The 15290-nt window shown below is 44.6% G+C and overlaps 1 protein-coding gene across 1 annotated transcript; it reads left to right on the top strand.

The window, feature by feature from the left end:
• The first annotated feature begins 9106 nt into the window (after positions 1 to 9106).
• On the top strand, positions 9107 to 12582 carry JAGN1 (jagunal homolog 1). The gene is made up of 2 exons (XM_066351494.1): positions 9107 to 9327; positions 11644 to 12582. The coding sequence occupies exons 1-2, from the start codon at positions 9239 to 9241 to the stop codon at positions 12104 to 12106; spliced, it is 552 nt and encodes a 183-aa protein (XP_066207591.1). The 5' UTR covers positions 9107 to 9238; the 3' UTR covers positions 12107 to 12582.
• The last annotated feature ends 2708 nt before the right edge of the window (positions 12583 to 15290 follow it).

Raw genomic sequence — 15290 nt, 5'->3', positions numbered from 1 at the left:
CCCAGCCCTCCCTCCATTTTATTTCCAGCTCCGGGGAAGCCCCTCCCCCAGCCTTAGCGCCAGCTGGGGGAAAGAGCGTGGGGAGTGAGTGTACTGCTCTCTCAGCCTTGGGTAACTTCTAGAAAAGACCCTGGAGGAGGGGCGGAGGCATGTTAGGACAGCTCTGGGACAAGGTTTGGCCAGGACGTGATATCAGGCACAGAGGGCACAGAAAACAGGCCCATGTGGATTGTGGCTCCAGCTCTGCCTATGTTAGCTGTTTGAGTGTAGACAAGTTGCCTTATCTCCTCTGTATCTCTCCCTGTACAACAGGGAATAATGATTCATGTGTCAAAGGATTGAGATGAGACCTAACCAGGTAGTGGCGCAATGAATAAAGCATCGGACTGGGACGCAGAAGACCCAGGTTCAAAACCTCAAGGTTGCCCGGCTTGAGTACGGGCTCACCAGCTTGAGCGTGGGGTCACTGGCTTGAACATGGGATCATACACATGACCTAAAGGTTGCTGGCTTGAGCCCAAGGTCCTAGCTTGCACAAGGGGTCACTTACTCTGCTGTAGCCCCCTGGTAAAGGCACATATGAGAAAGCAATCAATGAACAACTAAGGTGCCACAACGAAGAATTGATGCTTCTCATGTCTCTCCCTTCCTGCCTGCCTAGCAGAAATCTGTACTGGCTTAGAGGTTAAGATCTGTGACCCAGCAACTCTACTCCTACATAGACAGCAACTCTATTCCCAGATAGACAGATAGATAGTAGATATCTACTCCTAGATAGATACATGTATAATCTCAAAGAGACATAAAAACGTATGTCCATACAAAAACTTATACATGAGTGTTCATAGCATGATTGATAATAGACAAAAGTTAGAGACAACTAAACTGTTCATGATTTTATTGATGAATGAATAAAAAAATGTGGTATACCCATAAATAGAACATTGTCAATAAAAAGGATAGATGCTATTACATGGATGAACTTTGAAACCACATGCAAAGTGAAAGAAGCCAGTCACAACAGATTGCATACATATTTTTATGATTCCACTGGTATGAAATGTCCAAAACAGGCAAAAACTATAAAGGCAGAAAATATATTAACTGTTGCTTAAGACTGGGAAAGGGAGGAGAAGAGGGAGTGACTTTCAGGGAAGACAAATATGATCTAATACATAATCACAATTTATTTTGGCAATGATTGCACAACCCTGTAAATATACTAAAAGCCACTGAATTGTACACATAAGTGTTATGAATGGTATGATATGAGAACTATATCTCAATAATGCAGTTTCTTTTTGTCTGTGTGACAGACAGAGAGAGACAGAGAGAGGGACAGATAAGGATAGACAGCAGGAAGGGAGAGAGATGAGAAGCATCAATTCTTTATTGCAGCACCTTAGTTGCTCATTGACTATTTTCTCATATGTGCCTTGATGGGGGGTGGGGTGCTACAGCAGAGCAAGTGACCCCTTGCTCAAGCCAGCAACCTTGGGCTCAAGCCAGCAACTATGGGGTCATGTCTATGATCTTACATTCAAGCCAGCAACCTTGAGGTTTCAAACCTGGGTCCTCTGTGTCCCAGTCCAATGCTCTATCCACTGCTTCACTGCCTGGTCAGGCAATAATCCAGTTTTTTTAATGAGCCCAAACTCATCTTTCTTTTAGCACAGGTTTGCTCACACTAGTACATCAGAATCACGTTGAGGGTTGTTATAATTCAGATTGCTGGGCTCCACCCCAGAGTTTCTGTCTAAATGTGTCTGGAGTGGGACCTAAGAAACTATATTTCTGGCCTGACCTGTGATGATGCAGTGGATAAAGCGTCGACCTGGAACGCTGAGGTTGCCGGTTCAAAACCCTGCACTTGTCTGGTCAAGGCACATATGGGAGATGATGCTTCCTGCTCCTCCCCCTTTTCTCTCTCTCTCTCCTCTCTACAATGAATAAGTTTTAAAAAATTAAAAAAAGACAGTGTATTTCTAACAGATTCCTATGTGATGCTGAAAATGTGGCTACTAAGGTACAACACATTGAAAATCAACTAGCTGTGTGATGTACCTACTCAAAGCTTCAGTTGGTTCTGACAAAAGAGGATTCAGAATTGAAAGGTTGAAACTAGGCGAATGATCCACTGGCGAGGGGGAAAAGCCTATTGTCAGTCTTCCTTGGCAACTAGCAGGTAGGTATATACCCTCCACTAGGTCAGACCTGGAGGGACTCCAGCTGGACTGCCTCATCCTATACGGGAGAGCTGACAGGCTAAGCCCTTTGCACCCAAATGGAAGGTGGCCGTGAGGAAAGGGGAAAGCCTCCTTTCAGCTTCTCTTGGCAACTGGCAGGTCGGTATAAACCCCCCACTAGGTCAGACCTAGAGAGAACTCCAGCTGGACTGCCTTATCCCATACGAGATAGCTGACAGGCTAAACCCCTTCCCAGGTCTATGAGTGGGCACTGGGGAGAGCCGAACTGAAACACAAGGCTGGTAAGCTCCAAATGGAAAATTTATTTAAAACACCTGGGTGTAGGCAGACTGAAACAGACCTGTCGGAGGCCAGGGAGGGATTGAGCAGGGTTTATACAGGTTAGTCAGGGGTCTTGGAAAAAGTGACTGATGTCGCTGCCTCTATAGGTGCAAAATAATACTTTCTCGTGTGTGCATTGGAGTGGCACCACAGCTCCTCCAAATTGTTTATCTCCTGGCTCAACTGTCTAAAAAAGTCCTGGGCTTGTTCAAAAGGTCCCAGCTTGCAGAGGCTTCAAGCAAGCCAGTCTTCCCTCCTCCCACAGGTTTGCACTGGCAGCTGATTTATCAGAAGGCAGTGTCTCTGGGCCTGTGGCTAGGCTTTTACAAACACTTATTGTGATTTAAACTCCTCTAATTGTCAGGTCCCTTTCCAATGTAAGCTTTCTCTGACATTTCTGCAAAGGTGAACTTTTTGCTACATTTCAAAGTGAAGGCCAGGAAGCCATTAGAGAGAGAATAGCAAGAAAATTAACTACAACCTCACAATGAGGGATGAGAATGTTCTGTTTTGAGCCCTAGTAGGAAGTTGGGTGAGGGAAATTTGAGTTTTAAAGGGCTCTGAATTTAAAGGAGTCCTGAACCTAAACCTAACAAAAATAATCCTAACCCCACTGGGTTTTTTTTTGTTTTTGTTTTTTTGAGGGGACAGAGAGAGAAACAGAGAGAGGGACAGATAGGGACAGACAGACAGGAAGGAAGAGAGATGAGAAGCATCAACTCTTCATTGCAGCTCCTTAGTTGTTCATTGATTGCTTTCTCATATGTGCCTTGACTGGGGGGCTACCGCAGAGTGAGTGACCCCATGTTCAAGCCAGCAACCCCATGCTCAAGCTGGTGAGCTCACGTATAAACTGGCAACCTCGGGATTTTGAACCTGGGTCCTCTGCATCCCAGTCTGATGCTCTACCCACTGTGCCACCGTCTGGTCAGGCAACCCCATTGGGTTTTCATGAAGAGTAAATGAGATAATTATGAAATGTACTTACTGTAGAGCTTACTACATTCATCAGGCTTAATAAGTAGCTATAATAATATTATTATTAATGCTACTATAATAATTATTTTAATCTAAATTATTAATACATTATTATTATTTATTTTTATTCAGTGAGAGGCAGGGAGGCAGAGACATTCTCCTGAATGCACCCTGACCAGGATCTACTTGGCAAGCCCACTAAGGGGGGGATGCTCTGCCCATCTGGGGCCATTGGTGTGTTGTTATGAACAGAGCTACTTCAGCTTCTGGGGCAAGGCCATGGAGCAATCCTCAGTACCTGGGGCCAACTTGATCAAACCTTTTGAGCCATGGCTGTGGGAGCGGGGGAGAGAGAGAGAGAAAAGGGGGAGGGGTGAAGAAATAGATGGTTGTTTCTCCCGTGTGCCCTGACCGAGAATCGGACCCGGGGCTTCCACACTCTGGGCCGACACTCTACCGCTGAGCCAACAGTCCAGGGCCTATTATTATTGTGTTTAGATCTAAATATTGCTCAGGAGGAGTTACAAGGCAACTATCATTTATCCCTTCAACAACTATTTATTAGTAAGGTGACCAACTTTTTAACAATGAAAAGGAAGACAAAAATAAAGAAGAACCAATATTAACTAATTGAAGAAAACAATATTGTAAATAAAAGAAACATTTTATTTATTGCAATAATAATACACTATAATATGATAAATGCATAATAAAAACATTTTTAATATTTTATATTATAATTATGCTTACATGCCTATTAATTTTTAATAATAATTATAAAAAAGTACCTATTTAAATGCAAATATATCATATCACATACAATGGATCGATTCTGCATTGATCAAATACGGACATTTACAGATTAGTCTTCCAATATCAAAAAGGAGGACATGTAGGAGAACACTTTTTGAGGGACGACGGAACTTACAAAAGAAAGACTGTCCTCCCTAAAGGAGGACAACTGGTCACCTTACTATTAGTTATTTACTATGTGCCAGCCTTCCTAAGCGGGAAGAATATACCTGGAAACGAGGTAGCTTTGTTTCACACCTCAAGGAGTTGACATTACTGGGGTGGGGGGGCGCCGGGGACTCTAACCATAAACAAATATACAAATAAACAAAATAATTTCAGATAATGATGCTCTGGAAAGAAAACAAACAAGGGATATGATAGCAAATGGCTGGAGAGATAGATTGACCTTGGGCCTAGGAAAGTCTGAGTGGAGAGGAGGTGAGCTTTCAGCTAAATTCTGGCTGATGCGAAGCCAGTCTTTTGAAGCCCTGAACTGTCATGGTCTACTTGTGCTGCTATAAAAGAATGGCATAGACTAGCGGTTTATAAACAACAGTTTGTTTTTCACAATTCTGGAGCCCAGTAAGTCCAAGATCAAGGCACCAGTAGATTTAAGGTCTGGTGAGGACAGGCTTTCTGGTTCACAGACAGCCCCTTTTCTCTCTGTCTTACCATGGTGGAGAGGCAAGGGAGTCTCTTTAATAAAGACACTAATCCCACCTCCCAAAAAAACCACCTCCAAATTCCATTACATTGGGGATTAGGTTTCCTTTTTTTTTTTTTTTAATTTTTAAAAAGTTTTATTTATGGATTTTAGAGAGGGAGGAAGGGAGAGAGAAAGAAACTTTGACCTGTACTGTGCCTTGAACAGGACGTTCATTTGTGTACTGGGACAAAGCTCTAACCAACTGGATCTGTCCCACCAGGGTGGGGATTAGGTTTCAACGTAAGAACTGGGTGGGGGGGAGGCAAAAACATTTAGTCTACAGCAGTGGTCCCCAACCCCCCGGGCCACAGACCAGTACTGGTCCATGGGCCATTTGGTACTGGTCCGCAGAGAAAGAATAAATAACTTACATTATTTCCGCTTTATTTATATTTAAGTCTGAAAGATGTTTTATTTTTAAAAAATGACCAGATTCCCTCTGTTACATCCATCTAAGACTCACTCTTTTTTTTTTATAAATAAATTTTTATTTTAATGGGGTGACATCAATAAATCAGGGTACATATATTCAAAGTAAACATGTCCAGGTTACCTTGTCATTCAATTCTGTTGCGTACCCATCACCCAAAGTCAGATTGTCCTCCATCACCTTCTATCTAGTTTTCTTTGTGCCTCTCTCCCCCCTCCCCCTCTCCCCCCTTCCCTCCCCCCCGCTCCCCCTCCCCCCGTAACCACACACTCTTGTCCATGTCTCTTAGTCTCGTTTTTATGTCCCACCAATGTATGGAATCCTGCAGTTCTTGTTTTTTTCTGATTTACTTATTTCACTAAGACTTACTCTTGATGCCTGTCTTGGTCACGTGATACATTTATCAGTCCCACCCTAGAGGCCGGTCTGTGAAAATATTTTCTGACATTAAACCGGTCCGTGGCCCAAAAAAGGTTGGGGACCACTGGTCTACAGCATTCTGCCTGAGCCTGGAAGCCAGTCTTTTGAAGTGGGGGTGGGCAGGGAACATCTCCCACCCACCCACCCCCAGCCCAGGCAAAGGAAATATCAAGGCAAAGGATTTGAGAAAAGAATGAGCAAGGTGAGGGGACAAGAACACAAATCACTAAATTTAAGGCCAAGAGCCAGAAGAAACATATAAACAAATACTTCAGGGGACTCACCAGTGGATAGAATGTCAGCCTGGGACATTGAGGACTCAGGTTTGAAACCTCAAGGTGGCCAGCTTGAGCACAGGTTCATCAGGTTTGAGCGCCAGCTCATCAGCTTGAAAATGGGGTTGCTAGCTTGAGTGTGAAGTCATAGACATGACTCCAGGGTCACTGGCTTGAAGCCCAAGGTCGCTGGCTTGAGCAGGGAGTCACTGGCTCAGCTGGAGCCCCCTCCTCCATCAAGGCATATATGAGAAAGCAATCAATGAACAAGTAAGTTACCAGCAACTATGAGTTGATGCTTCTCATCTCTTTCCCTTCCTGTCTGTTCCTGTCTATCTGTCTCTCTAAAAAACAAACAAACAAAAAAGAAACACCCCTAAGCCCCCAAATACTTCAGGGATAAAGTTCTGGGGCAGAGTTGTGGCCCCTCCCTTGGACATTCACACCTCAAACATATATTGAACATTCAAGGGTGACTGGTGTCCCATGATAGGCAAATGAATGACTAAGAAGCAAGCTGGTCCCTGGCCGGTTGGCTCAGTGGTAGAGCATCGACCTGGCGTGCAGAAGTCCCGGGTTCGATTCCCAGCCAGGGCACACAGGAGAAGCGCCCATCTGCTTCTCCACCCCTCTCCCTCTCCTTCCTCTCTGTCTCTCTCTTCCCCTCCCGCAGCAGAGGCTCCATTGGAGCAAAGATGGCCCGGGTGCTGGGGATGGCTCCTTGGCCTCTGCCCCAGGCGCTAGAGTGGCTCTGGTCGAGGCAGAGCGACGCCCCGGAGGGGCAGAGCATCGGCCCCTGGTGGGCAGAGCATCGCCCCCTGGTGGGCGTGCCGGGTGGATCCCCGTCAGGCGCATGCGGGAGTCTGTCTGACTGTCTCTCCCCGTTTCTAGCTTCAGAAAAATACAAAAAAAAAAAAAAAAAGAAGAAGAAGAAGCAGGCTGGCCCTGATGAACACTGGGTACACATCATAGAGTACACACAATAAAGATAAAGGTAAAGATAACCATTAGCCAAAGACAGAGAATATCTGTGTGGGGGGGAGCCTAGGGGAGAAGGGAAGAAATGGGAGAATGGCTCCATGAACCTGAGGATTCTTCACAGTGCTTAAGAGAAAAGGATGGTTTTGACTCAGTGGTATTAAAATTTTATTTAATTGATTTTTAGTATATGTGCTGCCGAAGCGAGCACTATTTAATTGATTTTTAGAGAGAGCAGAAAGGAGAAAGAGAAACATCAATTTGTTGTTCCACTTAATTATGTATTCATTGCTTGTTTTTTGTGCCCTGACCTTAGTGTATCAGGACTACATTCTAAACAACTGAGCTAGCTATCCTGCCAGGACTTCAGCAGCATTGCTTGAGTTTTTACACTAGACCAGGCATAGTGGGATAATGGGAACACTTTTTTGGCTCTTCTCTCTTTGAGGAGATCACATTCTAATGGGCAAGGCAGATGTCTGAGCATTGTTCTCAACTCTGAAGAGCATAAAATCATTTGAAATACCTTGGAGCTGAGGTCAAGCTACGACTCAAAATTGAGGAGCCAAAAAAAAAGTGTACATTCAACTACATTAAAAATAATTCAGCATGTAAAACTTGTAATACCATGAGTAAAGTCAGACACAGAATAAATAGGAAAAATATATTGCAGCTAATAGTATAGATAAGAGGCCAGTAGTATCCCTCTCTCTGTCTCCCCCATCTCTCTCTTTTATCTATATTTAAATGAAGAAGACAGTAGAGCCTGACCAGGTGGTGGCGCAGTGGATAGAGCGTCAGACTGGGATGCCCAAGACCCAGGTTCGAGACCCTGAGGTCGCCAGCTTGAGTGTGGGCTCATCTGGTTTGAGCAAAAGCTCACCAGCTTGGACCCAAGGTTGCTGGCTCGAGCAAGGGTTTACTAGGTCTACTGAAGGCCCGCGGTCAAGGCACATATGAGAAAGCAATCAATGAACAACTAAGGTGTTGCAACGAAGAACTAATGATTGATGCTTCTCATCTCTCTCCGTTCCTGTCTGTCCCTGTCTATCCCTCTCTCTGACTCTCTGTCTCTAAAAAAAAAAAAAAAAAAAGAGTAGAAAAATGGACAAAGAATATGAGCACAGTTCAGGGAAATCAAATAGAAATGACCCTTAAACATATAAAAAGATGCTGAATTTTTTTCAGCTAGCATAACTTGAAATTTTTATTTTATGCATTAATGTTTTTATTGGGGTAAAATGTACATAACATAAAATTAAACATTTTAAGTGTACAGTTCAGTGACATTAAGTGCTTTCACATTATTACACAAACCATCAACAACACATACATCTCCAGAACGGTTTGCATCGCCCTTTCCATGTCCATACCCTTTAAACAACTCATTCCCTCCTCTACCAGCCCCTGGCAACCACCATTCAACTTTCTTTCTCTACATAATTTTTCTTTAATGACCTTGATATTTGAAAAGTACAGTCCATTTATCTTGTAGAATATCCTTCAATTTTAGTTTATGTCATCTCTTCATGATTAGATCCAGGTTAAGTATCTTTGGCAGGAATATCACAGAACTGATGCTGTGAATCAGAAGTATAAGGTGTCATTACTGCTCAAGTTAACTTTGATTGCTTGGTTAAAGGGATGTGCAAAAGTTGTCTCCAAAGATACCGTTTTCTCTTTGTAACGATTATGTAATCCATAGGTAGATACGAGATTGTGTGGTGTGAGCTTTCACAAAATCAGATTCCTCACTGTGAAGTGAGGACAGCGGCCCCTCAAACTCACATTAGAGCTCAAGAAAGTAAAAGTGTTCAAAAGTGCTCCGATCCAAACAGAAGGCAAAAACATGTAAGTGCGGGGCGAGACCGGTCTTGGCGTATCGTGGTTAATTTCCAGCGCCCTCCATTGGAGAGGAGGGCGGGGCCGGGAGAGACCGCAGCGTGTAAAGCGTGCACGTGCGCAGCAGGAGATTGATCACAGAGTCGGTCCTCCTGAGATAGAGAGGCCGGAAGTTGTTCTCAGAGAACCGTGCGACTGTTGCGTTTCCGGAGCTGAGACGGCGTGAATAGGGTCTGCAAGGGGCAGTGGATCGGCGTGAAGGGCTCTTGTGTTTTGGGCGGGGCCGATGGCGTCTCGGGCGGGCCCGCGAGCTCCTGGCAGCGACGGCAGCGACTTCCAGCACCGGGAGCGTGTCGCCATGCACTATCAAATGAGGTATGACGTGAGGCACGGAGCACGGAGGCCTTCTCCCTGGAGCCTGCAGGGCCTGGGAAGCGACGCCCCCCGGCCTTAGGCTGTTACTCCCCGGACAGTCACCGCTCACCTGCCAAGTCTCCTCCTCCCGTGACGACCCAGGGCCTTTCCCCAATCCTGGAAAGCGCACTCGCTCCTATGGGTCTACCCCTTGTGCCGTGAAGGGGTACAGACTCGGCTGGGTTGCTCCAATCACAGTGATGCTGGCCCCTTGTTTGACCTCGAGGACCTAATTCTAATTGAGCCTCACTTTCCTCACCTGCAGAAGGAAAATAGTAATCGACCTTTTAGGGCTGTGAGCTACTAATTCGTATGAAGGACGAGTGTAAGATCTAGCACAAAATACAAGTCTTCACAACACGTGGTAGCTGTTATATTTGGGGTCTTTTGGGGGACTATGGGCCTTAAAGACCAGGCTTTCCCTCCCTAAAATATATTTAATAAACACCCCCCACTTAAGGGGTATTTCCACATTTCCCTTTCAACAAATGTTTTTTGAGCTTCTGTCAGTCATGCATTTTGTGCGAGGCCCTGAGGATATACTAGCAAGCAAAAGCAGACCTGGTCTTTGTATGCATGTTCTATCTTCAATAAAAAAGCCTATTAACAAAACAAAACAAAAAAAAACTTGGTCCCTGTCTTCATGAATCTTGGAAGTCTAGAGATGACTGGCTTTCCTACCTTTTTGCACTTTCTATTGAGAACATTTTTAAATTGTTTTTAAAGAGACAGAGTAAAGGAGAGAAAGGGAATTCATTTGTTGTTCCACTTGGTTGTGAACTCAACGGTCTCTTCCTGTGTGTGCACTTGACCTGGGTTCAAACTTGCAACCTTGTCATTTCAGGTGACGAACCGGCCAGGGCCTATAGTGAACTTTTTTCTGTGTGTGTGACAGAGAGAGGGACAGACAGGAAGGGAGAGAGACAAGAAGCATCAACTCCTCGTTGCAGCACCTTAGTTGTTCACTGACTGCTCTCTCATATGTGCCTTGATCAGGCGGCCACAGCAGATCAAGTGAACCCCTGCCCCTCCGCTCAAGCCAGCGACCCTGGGCTCAAGCTGGCAAGCCCTGCTCAAACCAGATGAGCCTGTGTTCAAGCTGGTGACCTCACGGTTTCAAACCCGGGTCCTCCGCGTCCCAGTCCAATGCTCTGTCCACTGTGCCACCACCCGGTCAGGCATAATGAACACTTCTATTTATTTATTTTTAAATTTTAAAAATATTTATTTATTTATTTTTTAGAGAGGAGAGAGAGAGAAAGGGGGAGGAACAGGAAGCATCAACTCTCTTATGTGCCTTGACCAGGCAAGCCCAGGGTTTTGAACCAGCGACCTCAGCATTCCAGGTCGATGCTTTATCCACTGTGCCACCACAGGTCAGGTCATAATGAACATTTTTAAAATAAAAACTTAAAAAATACTTTCTTTCCTAAAACCCACTCCCAGAATGTTTTTTGCATCTTTCTCTCCAGAGTTTTAAAGAATGACAAGCTCTTTGGACCCTCACTTCATTGTTATCCTTAAGACCCCTGAGTAAGGGTACCTCACAACCCAAAGAGGTATTTTTGTGCATGCCCAGAGCAGAAACTGCCCTCCAGGATGTGAAGAGGATACTTTTAGGACCTGAGAGAGTTAGAAGAGTAAGAAACAACATCCTTCCTTCAGATGAAACAGCCTACCCTAGCTGGAGAAGTATGAGCACCCTGAGCTTATTTCCTCACTGCCAAAACCTCCTTCCTCCAGGCTGTTCTCCCAGGGTGCAGTCAGAGTCATCTTTCTATACACAGCTCTGGGTTACTCTCCTGCCTTTAAACTGACTCTTCATAGTCATTGCAACTTTATATCCTGCTATTCCTCCTGCTATTCCCTTACTCCCTACGATATATTCCTGCCATACCACTGCCTTTCCTGGAACACAAATGCCTATGTCTTTTTGCCTGCATGCAATTATCACTGCTTGGAATGCCCATCTCCTTTACCCCACAGAGCCTAGCTTAAATATCACCCTCTAAATAGCCTTCTCATAGGTCCCATCCCAAACAGAAGTGATTACTGCTTCCTGTGATCCCATGTGTCTTGCAACATATATTTACTAGAGCTCTTCCAGGTTGTTTTCTGTTTATTTCTATTTATTTTTCTTCTGTTCCTTGTGCCCAGCCTCTGATCAGGAACTATATTTTATTCACATGATTCCCATTGTCCAGTATACTTGCCTGGGATGTAGTTGGTCAGAAAATTTTGAATGAAAGGTACATCTTCCTTTGCTCTGCCCCACAGTGTGACCCTCAAGTATGAAATCAAGAAGCTGATCTACGTGCATCTGGTCATATGGCTGCTGCTGATTGCCAAGATGAGTGTGGGACATCTGAGGCTCTTGTCGCACGACCAGGTGGCCATGCCCTATCAGTGGGAGTACCCATATTTGCTGAGCATTGTGCCCTCTCTCTTGGGCCTTCTCTCCTTCCCCCGCAACAACATTAGCTACTTGGTGCTCTCCATGATCAGCATGGGGCTCTTTTCCATCGCTCCCCTCATTTATGGCAGCATGGAAATGTTCCCTGCTGCACAGCAGCTCTATCGCCATGGCAAGGCCTACCGCTTCCTCTTTGGTTTTTCTGCTGTCTCCGTCATGTACTTAGTGTTGGTGCTGGTGGTTCAAGTGCATGCCTGGCAGTTATACTACAGCAAGAAGCTCCTAGACTCTTGGTTCACCAGCACACAGGAGAAGAAGCGTAAATGAAGCTTGCCTGATGGACTGATCTCTGAGATGAAGCCTGGCCCTCCCATCCAGAGCAGTGAGAGGGCAGAGGAGCTGTTCTAAAAATCTTGGCAGACATGATGTTGGCAGCTAGTGCAAAATAGGCCCAAATTCTGGAAAGCTGCTACTATTGTCATCAGCTGAGGTGACAAAACTGTATTTAACTTATTGCTGGTTGGCTGGAACTGGGTGAAGGACAGCTGTAAAACAAACTTCAGCTAATTTAAGTCGAAGCCCTTCAGGATTTTTCTTTTAAGACTGAAACTGTATTCTCTGTATTTCCATCCATTACCCCTTAGCCAACAAGACTGAAAGAGATAATGAGTAAACCATGTTATACTTCAATCTCTGGGTTGTTGGGCAGATAACATTTAGGAAGCTGCTTCCCCTGCAGGCTGTGGTCTCTACTGTGAAACATTTTAAAGAGAACCTCAATAAAGTTATAACTGCCCTATCCATCCTGTGCCTTGTGTTTGGGATTTAACAGTGTGAATGGTGCATTGCTTGAGTGACCTTTAGACACGAGGGATAAGTGGAAGCTCCCTGAGAATCCTGGTAGTGGCCATAGAGAAGTGAACTGCATGTAAGGAACTTAAATCATAGTGGACACCCTGTAGCTGATTGGCAGGAACTATCATGGGCCATACATTTCATCTCTCTACCTATAAAATGGTGTTGTTTTTTTTGTTTTTGTTTTTAAGCAAGAGAGATGGAGGGACAGACAGGAAGGGAGAGAGATGAGAAGCAACTACTCATAGTTGTGGCACCTTAGTTATTAATTGATTGCTTTCTTATATGTGCCTTGACCAGGCAGCTGCAGCTGAGCCAATGACGTTAGGCTCAAGCCGGCGCGGCGACCTTTGGGATCAAGCCAGTGACCGTAGGGTCATGTCTGTGATCTCACACTCAACTGGTGACCTCGGGGTTTCAAACCCAGGTCCTCAGCATCCCAGGCTGACACTCTATCCACTGTGCCACCACCTGACCAGGCTAAAATGGTTTATTCTTATTTATCTGGCTTGGGTCGTGTAGTCTTCTTTTGGTTGTGTAGTCACGTCTATTATTTATTGTTAACAGAGTGTCAGTTATGAGTCTGATTCAGTAGTCCCCCTTATCTGTGGGGGATGTGTTCCAAATGCTCAGTGGATGCCTGAAGCCACAGATAGTGCCAAACTATATATACTATCTTTTTTTCTATACATACATACCTATTATAAAGTTTAATTTATAAATTAGGCATAGTAATTTATTAGCAACAATAATAAAATAGAATAACAATATAATGTGGCCCTGGCCAGTTGGCTCAGTGGTAGAGTGTCAGCTCAGCGTGTGGGTGTCCTGGGTTTGATTCCCAGTCAGGGCATGCAGGAGAAGCGCCCATCTGCTTCTTCAGCCCTCCTCCTCTTGCTTCTCTCTTTCTCTTCTCACCTCCTGTAGCCATGGCTCAGGGCGAGTTGGCCCCGGCTCTGAGAATGACTCCATGACCTCTGCCTCAGGCGCTAAAAAAGGGCTCCAGTTGCAACTGAGTAAGGGCCCCAGATGGGCAGAGCATTGCCTGGTAGGAGGACTTGCCAGGTGGGTCCCAACAAGGTTCAGGGCCGTGGCCTCCCCTCCTCTCAATAAAAAAATAAAATAGAGTAACAATATAATGTAATAAAAGTTATATTGATGTCTCAGTGTGAGATTTTATCATGCTACTCAATAGTGCACAATTTAAACTTGAATTATTTCTGGAATTTTCCATTTAATATTTTTGGATTGTGGTCGACTGTAGGTAACTGAATCCACAGAAAGTAAAACTGGATAAGGGAAAGCTACTGTATTGCAGTATCCAAAAGAATTTTAAAAGTATCCCTGAATACAAAATGTGCAATCTAGGTGAAACATGATAGAAGTGTGAAACAACTAATGGACACAATATTTGATGGTGTGGAGCAGATAAGTTAAAGAGGTAAAAAAGAGCTCTGGCCGGTTGGCTCAGCGGTAGTGTCAGCGGAGCATGTAGATGTCCCAGGTTTGATTCACAGCCAGGACACACAGGAGAGACCATCTGCTTCTCCACCCTTCTTCCCTCTCCTTTCTGTTTCTCTCTTCCCCTCCTGCAGCCATGGCTCCATTGGAGCAAAGTTGGCCCGGTGCACTGAGGATGGCTCCATGGCCTCTGCCTCTAGTCTCTGCTAGAATGGCTCCAGTTGCAACAAAGCAATGGCCCAGATGGGCAGAGCATCGCCTCCTAGTGGGCTTGCTGGGTGGATCCTGGTCAGGCATATATGCAGGAGTCTGTTTCTCTGCCTCCCTGCTTCTCACTTCAGAAAAATACAAAAAATAAAAAAAGCCCTGGCCAGTTAGCTGAGTTAGTTGGATTATCATCCTGATACACTAAGGTTGTGGGTTCATTCCTGGTCAGAGATATACATGAATCAACCCATGAATGCATAAATGGGTAGAACAACAGCTTGATGCTTCTCTCTCTCCTTTCCTTTCTCCCTCTCTAAAAAAAAAACAGAGGTAAAAAAGAGATTTGTGAACTAAAACTTTCACTCCTAAAAGTGACACACAGTAAATACTCCATGAAAGAGTGTGTCCCTTTACTATTACCATTTGATGTTCTTGTCTCTGGGTGAATGATGCCCAGATCTCTTAACTGCAGATCTCTGCCCTCTCCAGAGTTATAGTCATTCTTTTCTATAAACATTATGAACTCAGTCACTATTAGGTATACTCGCAGTACTTTCTAACTGCAAAATCTCTAGATGTCCTGATTATATCAAACTCACTGTATCTCAAACTTAATTAACACTTTGCCTTCTACCCCATACTCATTCCTTTTCCTGCACCCCTGTGTGTGAGTATATACCAAGAGCACAGCTCTGGATCATTAAGTCCATATTCCATACCATTGTTATTTTTTAAAATTATAAACTAAAGTTTATTTAGGAAGTCACAGAGGTGGTATGAAGCAAGCTAGCTGGGCTGCATAGGCTCAGGAAACAAGTTACAGAGGCAAAAGAAGGGCCCTTGGCACTTGTGAAAGAGAAAGGCAAAGGTAATGTGCCTGGGGAGAGAGGAGGGGGAAGGGAAAGGGAAAGGCGAGGCATGCTCCAGAGATGGAGAGCATCAGTGCCATTATTATTTTTTTAATTATTTTTATTTAGAAATTAAATTT

Source organism: Saccopteryx leptura, chromosome 10, assembly GCF_036850995.1.
Source record: "Saccopteryx leptura isolate mSacLep1 chromosome 10, mSacLep1_pri_phased_curated, whole genome shotgun sequence".
NCBI lineage: Eukaryota > Metazoa > Chordata > Mammalia > Chiroptera > Emballonuridae > Saccopteryx > Saccopteryx leptura.
The sequence above is the reverse complement of the archived record's forward strand: the minus strand, read 5'-3'. Positions and strand labels throughout refer to the sequence as shown.

Coding starts and splice junctions, on each gene's coding strand:
- JAGN1 (XM_066351494.1), top strand. CDS start 9,239: ATGGCGTCTCGGGCGGGCCCGCGAGCTCCTGGCAGCGACGGCAGCGAC. Junction 9,328..11,643: donor GCCATGCACTATCAAATGAG/GTATGACGTGAG, acceptor TCTGCCCCACAG/TGTGACCCTCAAGTATGAAA.